Below are 14,751 nucleotides of genomic sequence, written 5' to 3'. Positions count from 1 at the left end.
TATTTTTATTATTATATTTTATATTATATTATATTTATAATTATTTATTTTCATAAATATTCAAATGTAATATTTAGAAAAAAATATTACAAAATTAAATGAATTTAAAAATGATTTTTTAAAAAATAAATGAACAAATACTATTTTTAAAGTATTTTCTTTTATTTATTTATTTTTTACATTTTATTCAATACATTGGATAGGCTTACTTTTGAATTTTACTTCTATTATTATATTAAGTTCAATTTAATATTTAGAAAGTGTTTAAATGTAATATTTGAAATAAAAAATGCATAATTATATATTCCTTTTTAATAGTGTTTTCTATTATTTATTTTATTATTTATTTTTATATTTACTTCATTACATTAGGTAGGCCTACTGATCAAATTAACCGTGTTGTCAAATGTAATAAAATGTAATATTTAGAAAATATTTAAATGTAATAAAAATAAAAATGATTCTTTTATTTAAATTAATTTTAATAAAATGTTATTTAAAAAAATAAATTAAATACTATTTAAAATATTTTCTTATTTATTCATACATTTTATCTAATAGATTGGATAGGCCTACTTATGAATTTGATTATATAATACTGTAATATATTTTTTTCTATCATATTAAATGTAATATTTAGAAAGTGTTTAAATGTAATATTTAAAAAAAATTAATTAAGAATTAAAAAAAACAACTTACTAAATACATACATTATTTTTAATAGTATTTTCTATTATTTATTTAATTACTGTTTTTTTTGTTTTTTTTTTTTTCATTTTTCATTCATTACATTGGGTAGGCCTACTTATCAAATTCACCATGTTATCAAATTTAATTAAATGTAATTCAATGTTCAAATGTAATATTTACAAAAAATTAATAAAAAAATAAAATGAACAAATGGCATTTTAAAAATATTTTCTTGTATTTATTTTAACATTTTATTCATTACACTGGGTAAGTACACTCATTAATTCACAGTATTACCACAGTAAATTAAATACTTAGGAAATATTTAAATATAAAATTTAGGGGGAACATGTTATATTTAAAAAAATAAATAAATACATTCATGTATTCATTACATTGGGTAGGCCCACTTATCCATTTCACAGTGTTATCAATATTATGAAATATTAAATGTAATATTTTGGAAAAAAATGAATTTAATATTTAAAAAATGACTACTTTAAAAATATACATTTTTATTTAATTATTTATTTGTACATTTTATTAATTGATCAATTTATTTTAACATTTTATTTAAGCGAATCTATTAATGAGGGACGAATCAGAGTCATTCGTTCATAAATCTGTAGTCGCGTCATTTCATATGCAAGCCACACAACTGAATTGACAACACAACTCAACTCAACTTGAGAATTAATATTTTCATATTTCTGACATGGCATGAACGCACAGTCAGTCATCTCACACATCTCAGTGTGCGACCCACTTATTTCCACTCCAGTTTGAAAAAACACAGCTCTACTCCATCAAGTGGACATAAACATGGCTTACATACTAACCCTCAGCAAAACACCCATTACTTGTGTTGATCACAGAAAAGAATAAATGGAAAACAAACACATTTTCCTCAACGAGGCCGCCAGAAGGCTATACAGAGGAGCAATTCTGGAGTCGTACCAACTGTGTAGAAATGCAGCTCGAAGCGAAAGCCCCAAGCTCCTTTGAGTAATTCAATTAAACTTCAATACTACTTGGCAGCTGATTTAAACCCTGCATAAGATTTACATGCTGCAGGAACAGGGACGATTCAAATAATAGAGGATTATCTGGAAACCCAATTAGACAGGCCCAATTCAGCACATTAACGGGACCGAGCCCACGCGCCGAGTTCGAGCTACGTCTAATTTGTCACGGCGAGAAGGCTCCGGCACAGAACAGAGGCGGCGCGTGGCCGACATATGCACCGCAGCTCATTTGCCGCGCTCTGACCACAACAAACGCCACAAACAGCCATCTAAACAGCTTGTAAGAGACGGCGAAATCAGGAAGAGCTTTCTAATTAAAATGGCCGTCTGGAGGAAATGGTGCCTGTGAGCCCTGGGGCCTGGCAGGAGGAACTAAACGTTACGTACGAACGGATGCGACTCCAGCAAAATCGGCCACAACCCTTCCAACAGGTGTGTGGTGTGAATTTGAATACGGATCAGCAGGTGGCATCCATCCGCTCGTATGAACACGAGGACATTGGAGCGCACTCACACGTGTCTACGAGGGCACCTGTTCACACTCGTGTCTTTAGGCAATGAGTTAATTAGCCTCACGATTGGCATTCGCAAAATTCCCAGCTCCCTCTAGTGTCATTTCCACCGAACGTCAAAGAAAACTTCGGGAGGAGACGGCGAGCTTCAAAGAAGCCCACGTGGAGTTGTTCTTCTTTCGGATGCCCCCCAACAGAGATGAGCAGAAAGGAGGAGAGAGGAAAGACGGAGTAATCTGGGGGGACTGAAGGCTTAGAACGCACTCTAAAACTGGAACAGACTTCAAGGTGCTGAGATCCCTCCATTATCGATCTGAGAGAGAAACAAGCAAATTGATTTTGCATTGTGGCAACTGTGGTTTGCAAGAGGAAGCCTGGTCCCACGCGGCTGTCTCGCAGGGCGCTGCCGTAACGATTCGACTCGACGCTCTGTGTCTTAACATTATTAAACACAACCTACAAAACTGAAATGCCTCAATTGCAAACTTAGGTTTTTCCACTTCCACTTTCCACTCACTTTTTTAGATTTGGATGAGGATATGATACTGAGAAGTCTGTTTTCTTTACTAAGTCAGGGGCCTTTGTAGTGTCGCAAAACCAGACAATTTAAATTTAAATATTGGAGTAATGGTTCAATTTGCTGATTATTCTAGCCAAGACACATGAAACCGAATGGAAGAGATTCATTTATGACAGGTAAAATGACTGATCGTAGTTTATTTAGTTGAAAAATACTATAAAATTATTCTTCATATGTAATTTATTTACATTTCCATTCAAAAGTTTGGGGTCAGTAAGAATTTTTGTTAAGAAATCTGCATTTATATGTTAAGAAAACAGTAAAATATTATTACAATTTAATAAAATAAATAATAGTTAAAAAAAAAAAAAAAACAAGTACGAAGCACCAATTACAGTATTTCAGTAACATAGCACTGAAAACATGGTGGACTATAAAATTCTGCTTTAAAACGAATTAAAATGTATTTCAAAGATCTGATGTCACTAGCTTGAAAACTATTTCATTCTCAAAAGCACTTATTTGTGTACCTTGACTCCCAGAAATTGTACAAAGTAGGGATGCACGACATTTGATCTTTGCCGATATCCGATATGCCGTTATTTTTCAAATAATTTTGGTCGATAGCCAATGCCGATACCGATATATACATTTCCTTATGTTCTGAAACAACACCAAGTCTTTTCTGTGCAGAGGATATAAACAAATCATTTTTAAATCAGTCTGTTTATTTTTATTTATTAAATTTTATTTGTTTTTATTTTTTTGATAGATGCAGATGAAACCTTAACATTTTATTTAACATTAATAGATGGTGTTTAGCAAAAGAGCTGTAAAAATAATAATAATAATTAAATAAATAAAAAAAAAAAAAAAAAAAAAAAAAAAAAAAAAAGCTTCTTGTAATTTCAGTTTTATAATCCATTTGAAAAAAATTGGATTACTACCAGTCAAAAGTTTTTGAACCATAAGACTTTTAATGTTTTTTAAAGAATTCTCTTCCGTTCACCAAGCCTGCATTTATTTGATCTAAAATACAGCAAAAGCAGTAATATTGTGAAATATTTTTACTATTTAAAATAACTGCTTTCTATTTGAATATATTTTCAAATGTAATTTATTCCTGTGATCAAAGCTAAATTTTCAGCATCATTACTCCAGTCTTCAGTGTCACATGATCCTTCAGAAATCATTCTAATATGCTGATTTGCTGTTCAAGAAATATTTATTATTATTACCAATATTTAAAACAGTTGAGTGCATGTTTTCAGGATTTTTTGATGAACAGAAAGATCCAAAGATCGGCATTTATCTGAAACAAAAAGTTTTTGTAACATTATACACTATACCATCTAAAAGCTTGGAGTCAGTATAATTTTTTGGGGGAAAGAAATAATAGAAATTAATATTTTATTTAGCAAGAATGCTTTTAATTGATCAAAAGTGATAATAAAGACATTTATAATGTTACAAAAGACTTCTATTTCAGATAAAAGCTGTTCTTCTGCTCAGCTGTTTTCAAAATAATAATAATAATAATAATAATAATAATAATAATAATAATTTTATATATATATATATATATATATATATATATATATATATATATATATATATATATATATATATATATATATATACACACACACACACACACACACACACACACACACACACATACTTTTTTTTCTTTTAAAAACAGAATATTAGAATGATTTCTGAAGGATCATGATGCGACTGGAGTGATGATGCTAAAAACTCACCTTTAAAATCAGGAATAAATTACATTTTAAAATATATTCAAATAGAAAACTTTCTGATAGAAAGTTTTATTCAAAATAGAAAATTTTACTGTTACTTTCAAATAAATGCAGGCTTGGTAAGCAGAAGATTAAAAAACATTAAAAATCTTTCTGCTCAAAAACTGGTAGTGTACATAATGAATAAATCTGTATATTTAATTATTTAATTTACAAGTGTAAGCTAAAGTTTCTGACTAAATCAAAACAGACTTGTAATTTTATAACATCAATTACTGCTTTATTTATACAGAAACACAAGTATCTGAATGACATTTCTGTAATATACTTTTCATTTTATTACAAGTAGACCTACAGCACCCCCTAAATTAATGCAAGTTATTCATCTTATCTGCAAGGCATATCAGCATAATTTTTTTTTATCAAATCGGCCGATGACGATGTTTGCATTTTAAGCCTTTTTTGACCAATTCCAATGATTTCCTGATAATACCATGCATCCCTTGTGTAATGCCAGCCAAACAGATTACAGCTTGCCAGAAAAAGAAAGTGTTGACAATTTAGCATGTAATATTCATGATATAGTCACTGACAAGTCCATGGGCGTCTGAGGTTACAACCCACGAGGAGACTTTCTACAGCAACAACCCGGTAAATATCCCTAGACTCATCTCTCAGTCTAGCGTGAAGCAAAGGTTTTTGATGTGCTTGACAAAAGATTTCTTTCGAAGGAAATAAATTCCTTTGGGGACAGGTTGCCGTGATTCAGAGGCATGCAGACAAGGCTCTTTGTTGGGACAATAATTTTACAGAAAGCGGAAAATAACAGCGAACCCGCCAGCAAATGGAAAGCTGCAGTACTTAGTCAAAAACTTCTTCAAAGTCGTCGTCAAACAAATCTAGAAGTACACAAGACATCTTTTATGGCAACGGCTATAAAGCGGCTCACCTACAAATCAGTGTTACAAAAGACGCCCAGCTAAACAAAGAGGCAAAAGAACAGGATCTACATGAAGAAAACAACCCCTACTAACATCTACGATACCCACAAGTGCAAACAACCTCATTCAAACTCCTTTTACTTACAGCAAAACATCCAGTAAACAGTCTCGTCTCCTGTCAGGAGCTCTGAGATAAACTGAAAACAAAGTCTCGCCAAGCCTTCTTGGTTTGTGTGCAACACTGAAAGGGGAAGTGGATGTTGTTGATGAAGCTGTATTGCCACCGAGGGCCAAAAGCAGGGTGAGGCGTTACATCGAGCCCACCTCCTCCTTTCACACGAACTTTACTGAGACAGGGGCCCAGTCTTCTCAGAGTCACAGGCAACTACAGGACCGGCCCTCACATCCTGAGCCAATCCCACTGAGTGTGGAAGTGAGAAAGCGAGAATAGAGCACAAAGGATCAGAGACTGAAAGAAAGACGCCAGGGCAGAATAGAAGAGCTTAAACCCAAAAAGAGACAGAGTGAGTGGCAAAGCAAAAATTAATGGACAGAGAGGGGGCAGGCGAGAGTGCAGGGCAAGCAGTGGCGGGAGAATCGATAGGCCTGTGATGAAGGGCAGTGGGGCAGGTGGCTTCTTCCCCGGAGATGCGCTGATTGAATGTTATCTGTCAGCCGAGGCCACAGCCAGAGGGATTTTTTCAAGACAGCAACGACATTCTGATGGACTCCGAGACAAACCTCACGACAAATGAACTCTGCACTGAGAGCTCGGACTGAGAGCGGGAGAGATGCTCGAACACAAAACATTTCTGCTTTGCTAGAACAAAAAGTGGCCTAAAATGTCTTAAATCTTTCATATAGTGTGAATTATTAATGCGTTCCTTTTTTATGAGGTAAGGAGGACTTACCTTCCTCTTTTTAAAGGCTTGTCGTGCCAGGTAGCCTCTGCATGCAGCTTGAAACAGGGTGATGTTGCGTCTGGTCTGGATGTCTCGGTGCTCCTCTAGCTTAGCCAAAACACCTGCCCTGAAGAATACCTGCAAACAGATCACTGCAATGAGATGTATGGAAACTCAACAAACTGCCTTGCAATAAAAATGTAATTGAATTTATCACATTTTGTTAATGGCACAAAATGTTTGTTAAATTAGTGTACTCAAATGAACTTGAATGAGACCTTTTATGCCTCTTTTTACAAAACATAATACAAGTCTCAGGTGTCCCCAGAATGCATCTGTGAAGTTTTAGCTCAAAACGACCCACAGATTATTTATTACATCATTTTAAAATGCCTATTTTGAGTAAAAGCAGAAACATGCTGTTTTCGTGCATGTCTCTTTAAATGCAAATGATCTGCTGATTCTGACCGCTTTTCCAGAATAGGCCGTGCCTTTACAGCTCACACCTCAGATACTCCCCCAAAAAATGTCTGATTGGTTTTGATTATCATGTCTATCATGCTGAAATCATGCGTTTTAAACCATATTCATTTAAACTTCTGATATAGGGTTTTCTGAGCGCACACGTTTGCAGCACATGCACAGAAAGCGGCTGTCACACGCATGTGAGTACTAAACTAAGTTCTTTTTTTTGTCTAGTTATGCAAACAGACGGTTATGAAGGTAAACAAAAAGAAGTCACATGTTTATATTATATCTGTGTGGCAGCAGCATAATATACAGTAAATATATCATTAAATTCGCTGCTCTCTTGTCTGAGGCTGGGACTCTAGTGTTGTGTGCTCGTCGGTGCAACCAACGGCAGAGCAGTCAGCATGCTTTGTTCAAACTTTCGCCATGGCGTTACAACTGGTATATCGTTGTCACTTGTGAAAACACAATGGTAGTGAAGGTTAAGGGGCAGTAATATTACAATAAGATCCCCTTTCGCCCCTGTCATGGTGGGAGCGAAATCTGACTAGCTTTTTAACAAAAATAAAGAAAACACACTGTATATTTACATTTATTATTTAGATATATAAGCGCGAGTCATATATACAGTTGATGCACGATGCATTAAGAACCGGGGGTTGAAAACTTTTGGAATTTAAAGATCAGAGTAAATTTAACTTATTTTGTCTTCTGTAGTTTCTTCTGTAGCCTCTGAAAGGTAGTACTAAATGAAAAAATATAATACTTAGGCAAAGAAGAAAAATATACACATCTTCATTCTGTTCAAAAGTTTACTCTTAATGTATCGTTTTTCCTTCTAGAGCATCAGTGAGTGTTTGCACCTTCTGTAATAGTTGCATACGAGTCCCTCAGTTGTCCACAGTGTGAAAAGATGCATCTTAATATCATACAGTCATTGTTGAAAAGGGTTTAAATACACAAAAACGCTGAAAAACTAAAGAATTTGTGGGACAGTGTGAAGAACAGTGGGCAGCTGGATTGTTCGGGACAAACAAGGGACTCACGAACAACTATCACTAAACCAAAAAAACAAAGCTGTGGATCATTCAGGTAACAACAGTATTAAGAATCAAGTGTATGTAAACTTTGGAAAGGAGGCATTTTTATAAATTCATGTCAGTACTAAATTAAACAAACAACATACATTTTGTATGAGCTCTTATTTTGGTCAAATAATTAACAGTGCAGATTCGGCAAGATGTAAACGTTTGACTTCAACTGTATAAATTTCATAGTCACAGATTTTCCTCTCCTGCAAATAAGTTCTGCAGTCACCCTGTCTGAAAGCGTGAGGATTTCCTCTAAACCTCTGCCCATGCTCTGTTTACTCGTAATTTTCCGCTCGGTGGTGGAGGTGTCAAACCGAGTTGGATTAACACTTCAGAATCCTACTCCATTAGGCCATTTAATCAGAGAAATTTGAGGGAAGTGGACCTTGCGTTTTTTCCAGACGTGCATTCATCAAACTCTGTGGACATGGTCTAATTGCATTAGCATTCTATTAGTTTTAAAGATGGATTAATCTAGATGAACAGAATCTTAATTAAAACAGCACCAGAATCGGGGGTGTACCTGAGAGCCTGTGCTGGAAAAGAAAAGCGCTGCTTTGGGAAATTGGTTTGAGATATATATTTATATATTTATAGATATATATTTATAGAGAGAGAGGGAGACAGAAGGGAGGATGAGAGTCCACTGCTGCAATTACTACTCATCTGAGGGAATGGCAACAAATGCCTCTTGATTGAGCCTTTATCTGAAGCAGCTCTGCAGTATAATCTTCCTTTTTACATCAAAGGCAGCAAGAGCCTTTCAGTGATGTAGAGCCTCGGTTATTGTTATTACAGGAGGCAATCTCTCGAAGCTCCAAGCATCAGATCATAGGGGAGAATGGAGTGTTATGAAATGATTCCATATTCATGTAAAGTTTGACAGCTTTCGGACCCCACGGCTTTCGGCTGCCAACCCGACAGTACCGCAAATAAAAATAAAGGACAGTGCGTTTACCTGAAATGCTCCTCACAACCTTTTACAACCTCGTAAATTAGAACATCAGGGCTGAGCTACCTGCTGGGCAGCCAACACACACACACACTTATCTGCTTTCAAGCAGGTGTAATATCAGAAAGGGACCCCTCCACCTCTGGAGAGTAGCAAGGGAAAATTGAGTTTCATTTTTCAATGTCAGTGAAGATGTGCCGCAAAAAAGGCCTGATATCAGCCAAACGAGAACTTCATTCATGATCCTCTCGAGTCAAATGTAAGATTAGGTGGAGATGCTAAAGTACTCACAACTACATGAGGGAGCATGTGCGAAACACTTTTACCGAATTACATCATCCTAAGAGACTCTGCTGGACGCGTTCACTTGAAGAACATGATGATAGTGTTCAGAAATGTCTCTGTTGCGTGCGGCTGCTTGTTAGCCAAGTCGCCCCATGACATTCACTCAGCAGGCCTGCGATTCGCCGGTCTTTTCCCTCACAAGAGCACCGAAGGTCAGCATGGTGGAAAGGTCTTTTCACAGGGGTCAAATGGCAGCGTTTTCCATGGAGACTGAGAGAATGACATTCCTCACGAAGAGAAAGGGAAACAAATGGCGATGGACGAGTGTAAAGAGAGGAGCTTGTGTGCAAGTCTGTGGGGGAATCTGTGATTTAGATGGATGTATTGTACTAAGGTGGCAACTGTATAATGACTGTTTTCAATAAGCAGTGGAGGGAGTTCATGATGGCTTAGGATCTTGTTCGCATCTAGTCTGACTCCAAAAAAATTTGGACACATTTAAAAATGTCTTAATGTTACTGCATTAGACATAAAACATGAGACTAAGTGGCATCTGTAAACATGAAAGAGGTTTTCTCCACACTAAATTCATTTTCCTTTAATACTTAAGGTATTAAATAAGTAAATAAATAAATAGTAATATCCCAACTATTTTCAAAAAATATAAAATAAAATAAAATAAAATAAACTCTAATTTAAACTACAATTGAGTTAATAATACAATTTAGTTCACTCTCTGGTCCTTTTATGCTCATGAATAAAATAAAATGAAATAAAATAAATAAAATAAAACAATTTAAACTACAATTTAGTGTACTCTGATCTATTCACGCTTATTAATAGTTAAAATAAAATATATAAAAATAATATAAAACAATAGTAATAGCACAACTATTTTCAATAAAATAAAAGAAAATAAATAAATTAAAAGAAAAAACATAATTTGGTTCACTCTCTGGTCCACTCATGCTCTTTAAAAAAATAAATTAAAGCTAAATTAAATTAAATAAATAACAGTCCTACAATATTTCTAAAAAATAAAATTAAAGTAATAATTTGAAAAATAATAATAAAATAAAATGGCCACTGTATATAGAGTCACTATCAATAGTGTGAATCTTTATATTAATAAGGTTTCAAAATTACATAATAACATACATAATACATTTAATTAGTTTAATTTGTTAATAAATAACTATTTTACAAAAGTAAAATAAAATAAAATAAACACTGTAAATAGAATAACCATTAAGGATGTGAATCTCTATATTAATAAGGTTTTAAAATTAAATAAATAAATAATAATATTTTACAAAAATAAAATAAAAAATAAATTAAAATGGCCACTGCATATTATATCACTAAAGGTCTGAATCTCTATATTAATAAGGTTTCAAAATTACTAAAAATAAAACAAAACAAAACAATTGAAACTACCATTTAGTTCACTCTGGTCCATACATGCTTATTAAAATAAAAAATAAATAATAATAAAATAAAATAAAATAAAATAAAATAAAATAAAATAAAAATAAAACAAAAATAAAATAAAATAAAATAAAAATAAAATAAAATAAAATAAAAATAATAGCACAACTATTTTCAATAAAACAAAATAAAAAACTGTATTTAATATAGCCATCAATGGTGTGAATCTCTATATTAATAAGATTTCAAAATTAATATAAATAACAAAAACTACATACATACATACATACATACATACATACATACTAGTCCTACTATTTTATAAAAACAACATAATAAAAAATAAATAAAACAAAACAAAATAAAATGACCTCTACGTATAGAATCACAAATGGTGTGAATCTCTATATTAATAAGATTTCAAAATTAATATAAATAACAAAAACTACATACATACATACATACATACATACATACTAGTCCTACTATTTTATAAAAACAACATAATAAAAAATAAATAAAACAAAACAAAATAAAATGACCTCTACATATAGAATCACAAATGGTGTGAATCTCTATATTAATAAGTTTTCAAAATTTCTCAAATAAATAAACAAATAAATAAATAAATAAATAAATATCTAAATAAATAAAAGTCCTACTAAAATAAATACATAAAATAGCCACTGTATATAGAAGCACTAACAGTGGTGTGAATCTCTATACGTAGGCAGAATTCTAAAATGATGGCTGTCAACTAATCATTTGTGTATTTTCTGGACACGTTTTTCTCTATTCCCATTTATGTAATCAGCTATTTATCAGAATGTCATTATTCTGGCTCTCACTCCGGGCTTCTGTTCTTTGTCTGGAAGCACAATATCTTGCTGGGCTGATTGGTGTTTGTAGTGAGTTATCGCCGCGCGCCAAGCCAGAGTAAACCAAACAAAGCAACCCGGTGCCTCGCCAGAATCAATCTATCGTCTACAGAAGATGCACAAAAGGAATTCAGCTTTAATCATTCGAGGTATAGGGGAGACCCAGTGTGCAATGGCACAACCTTCCAGCCTGGCTCATGCGTGCTCAGAAAACCTCAGAATAATTGTCTTTCTCGCTCCAACACGCCCGCCAATGAGGCCTGCCAACAGTGCCAGTCATGTCCCATCTGCAGCTTAGCATTTTGGGTAAAGCGTCGGCCCAGAGCAGAGAGGGCGCTTCACGGCAGGAGAGGAGGAGACGAGTCTTTTTGGCCGAAGCCCACCTTGCCGAACTTTCCATCCAGATGTGAGCACAGCGGCAGAGCGGATTAAAGTCTGTCTGTGTCTAAGAGGTGTAGAAGGAGCGAACGTTTCGCCAATCTAAATGGAAATCATGCCATCTGTTTGGAACTGATCCTTGTGACTCAGGCCGAATCTGTATGCCACAAACTGACTCAATGCACTGATCCATAACATAGAAAGACTGAATATGTGAAGTCTGTCTTTTCAGACGAATTTGGAGCGTCATTATTGTGTTAAAAAAAAAAAAAAAAAAAGGTTGATTTTTCGTCTATGTCCTATGTCATCTCTTGGAACACACTCTCTCATGAACGCACGTACGACAGCTAGCGGAAGCTAGAGATTATAGTTTATAAAGTTTTAAATATGGATATTTTTCTTACACAAATGCATCGATTTGCCTCAGGAGGCCATTATTAGCCCCCTGGAGCTGTGTGGAGTACGTTTTATGATGGATGTCGGAGTTCAAAATCTCAAAAGCCATTCACTGCCATTATAAAGCTTGGAAGAGCCAGGATATTTTTTAATTTAACTCCGTTTTCCTCTGAAAGAAAAAAGTCATATACACCTAGGATGGCTTGAGGGTAAGTAAATAATGGGGTAATTTTCATTTTTGGGTGAACAATCCCTCTAAGCATAATCATCTCTGTTATTTGCCCGCTGGCTATTTATGCTGAAAACTTCTCATTTTAATTTGCCATTTGTGTTACAAGCCACAAGCTTTCATGGTTGCAGTTGCCAGATGTCAAGAGTTTAAATCCCCCAATCTTAAAATCAACAGATGCGTCTGTGATTGGTAACAACGCTCAGCTGCTACAAAACACACTGTAAATATATGCAATAGGAATAAACTAACATGATATGTGTATTGACACTTTTCTGTAATCGCAATCTTGACTATTTTTTGTAAAGTGTTGAAACACTTAAAGGAGAAGTCCACTTCCAAAACAGATTCACATATAATGTACTCATCCCATTGTCATCCAAGATGTTTCTTTCTTCAGTCGTCATAAAAAAAATTGTTGTTTGAAGAAAACATTTCAGCATTTTTCTCCATATAATGGACTGATATGGTGCCCCAATTCTGAACTTCCAAAATGCAGTTTAAATGCGGCTTTAAATGATCCCAAATGTGTTGAGGGAGAAAATACGTTTGGAGTTTTTCGACATACCCTAACTGTCCTGAGCTAGAATACACAGAGTTCAACGAGAGCAAGCCAAGACGAGCGTTTGAGAACAAAAAATATTCAAATTGTATTTTTTTTATGAAAATAACTGATTGTTTCTCTAGATAAGACCCTTTTTCCTCAGCTGGGATCGTTTACAACTGCATTGGGATCGCTTGAAGCCGCATTTAAACTGCATTTTGGAAGTTCAAAATCGGGCACCATATCAGTCCATTATATGGAGAAAAATCCTGAAATGTTTTCCTCAAAAAACATAATTTGAGTACATTATATGTAAATCTTTGTTTTGGAAGTGGACTTCTCCTTTAATTTTCTTGGCCGATTCTGATTTCCGATTTTGTTGTGACCTGCCAAAGCCGATTTTGGCCGATTATGACTTTCTTACTAAGAACTATAATTTTTTCCAATGTGAAACATTATTTACATAAAAGAAATTATTAAACATTACAATTCCCACAATCAAAAGGGACTGATGTCCTTCCACTTTAAACAGCTCTCAAAATAAAGTGCTCTGTGGCTGCAAAGTAGTAGAAATAATTAACTGAAGAGGAGTTGCTATATATAACAAAACAGATGTAATTTCCCACTGTTTATAAATGGCCATTTTTTCCCCTAACCTTATTAAATGTGTCAGCTTTCACATTAAATTCTTACACTGTATCCATTCATTCAGTTAGAATAATAAGAGTTGTTACCATTCAAATGAAATCAGTATCAACAAACTCCATATTTATACTGCAGCAGTATTCATTTTGACAGCAAATTTTGATTTAGTTTTAGTCAGTCTTTTGACTAAAATGCTATTTAGTTTTAGTCATATTTTTAGTCATCTGAATAGTTTTAGTTTTAGTCTAGTTTTAGTCGACTAAATATCATAAGACTTTTAAATGAAATATCAATGGTTATATAAGCTAATTATGCTTTCTTTATAACAACTCATTCTTCATATTCTTCAGTCTTTCAAGCACACGTTTATTTCTATGAATAAATTTAGATTAATCTTTATTGGGGCTACTAAAGTGATTCAGCCAAGAGCAGTCAGTAATTTTCTGTCTTTCTTTTGTTGTTTGATTAACATCAATGCCACTGACAATAGCAACTAAATTAGTCAGCTGTCCCTTTAAAACCGAACGCATGGATGCAATGTACTGCTACACATCCGATATTCTCCCTACTGTTTACATTCACTTAAGATATAACCAAGTGTGTTTAAATGAATACACTTAAAAAAGGACAATTCCACATCATTTTGTGTGTGCTTCCCTGTTCATGTGGCATGAAAGAATAGTCGAGCGATGTGTGAGAGGTGCCGTTTCAGTGTCTATGCTCAGAAAACGGGGCCGAATTAAGTTCTCTTTTGCGTAATCAAAAGTAACCATATGTCTACATTTTCTTACTTCCAGATATTGACTTACCCTGCTTAAGCCCATGTGATAACTGCTTTTTTCCAACTCAAGAGACTCCAGCAGCTCTTCGACAGCCTGAAACACACAGACACACATGTGTAAAACAGTGAGACAGACATGAAGATCTAGTGTGCTGTCTACCTCAGCAGGGCACCAAGTGGACAGAGTGCTGACTGGGGTGCTCTTTCTGTCCACCTTGGGGAAAGCAGGTCACAAACAGCTGTCTTAATGTCTGACCCCTCTCTTCCACTCGCCCATGAGTGCTTTCTTCCTGACAAGATGTCAGGCAAATAACAACATGGCA

The 14,751-nt window shown here is 34.2% G+C and overlaps 1 protein-coding gene across 18 annotated transcripts in view; it reads right to left on the bottom strand.

Annotated features, from left to right (window-relative positions):
* The window catches only part of myo18ab (myosin XVIIIA b), a 145,887-nt gene that overhangs the window by 47,524 nt on the left and 83,612 nt on the right, over window positions 1-14,751 (bottom strand). For all 18 annotated transcript variants that reach the window (XM_051129417.1, XM_051129418.1, XM_051129419.1 and 15 more), the window contains 2 exons: window positions 14,457-14,522; window positions 6,360-6,488 (listed from right to left, as the gene is read on the bottom strand). In XM_051129417.1, the coding sequence (XP_050985374.1) occupies window positions 6,360-6,488; window positions 14,457-14,522 (195 nt within the window). The remainder of the gene's footprint in view (window positions 1-6,359; window positions 6,489-14,456; window positions 14,523-14,751) is intronic.

This window comes from Labeo rohita, chromosome 15, assembly GCF_022985175.1.
Source record: "Labeo rohita strain BAU-BD-2019 chromosome 15, IGBB_LRoh.1.0, whole genome shotgun sequence".
NCBI classification, from domain to species: Eukaryota; Metazoa; Chordata; class Actinopteri; order Cypriniformes; family Cyprinidae; genus Labeo; species Labeo rohita.
This window is presented reverse-complemented; position numbering and strand designations above follow the sequence as displayed.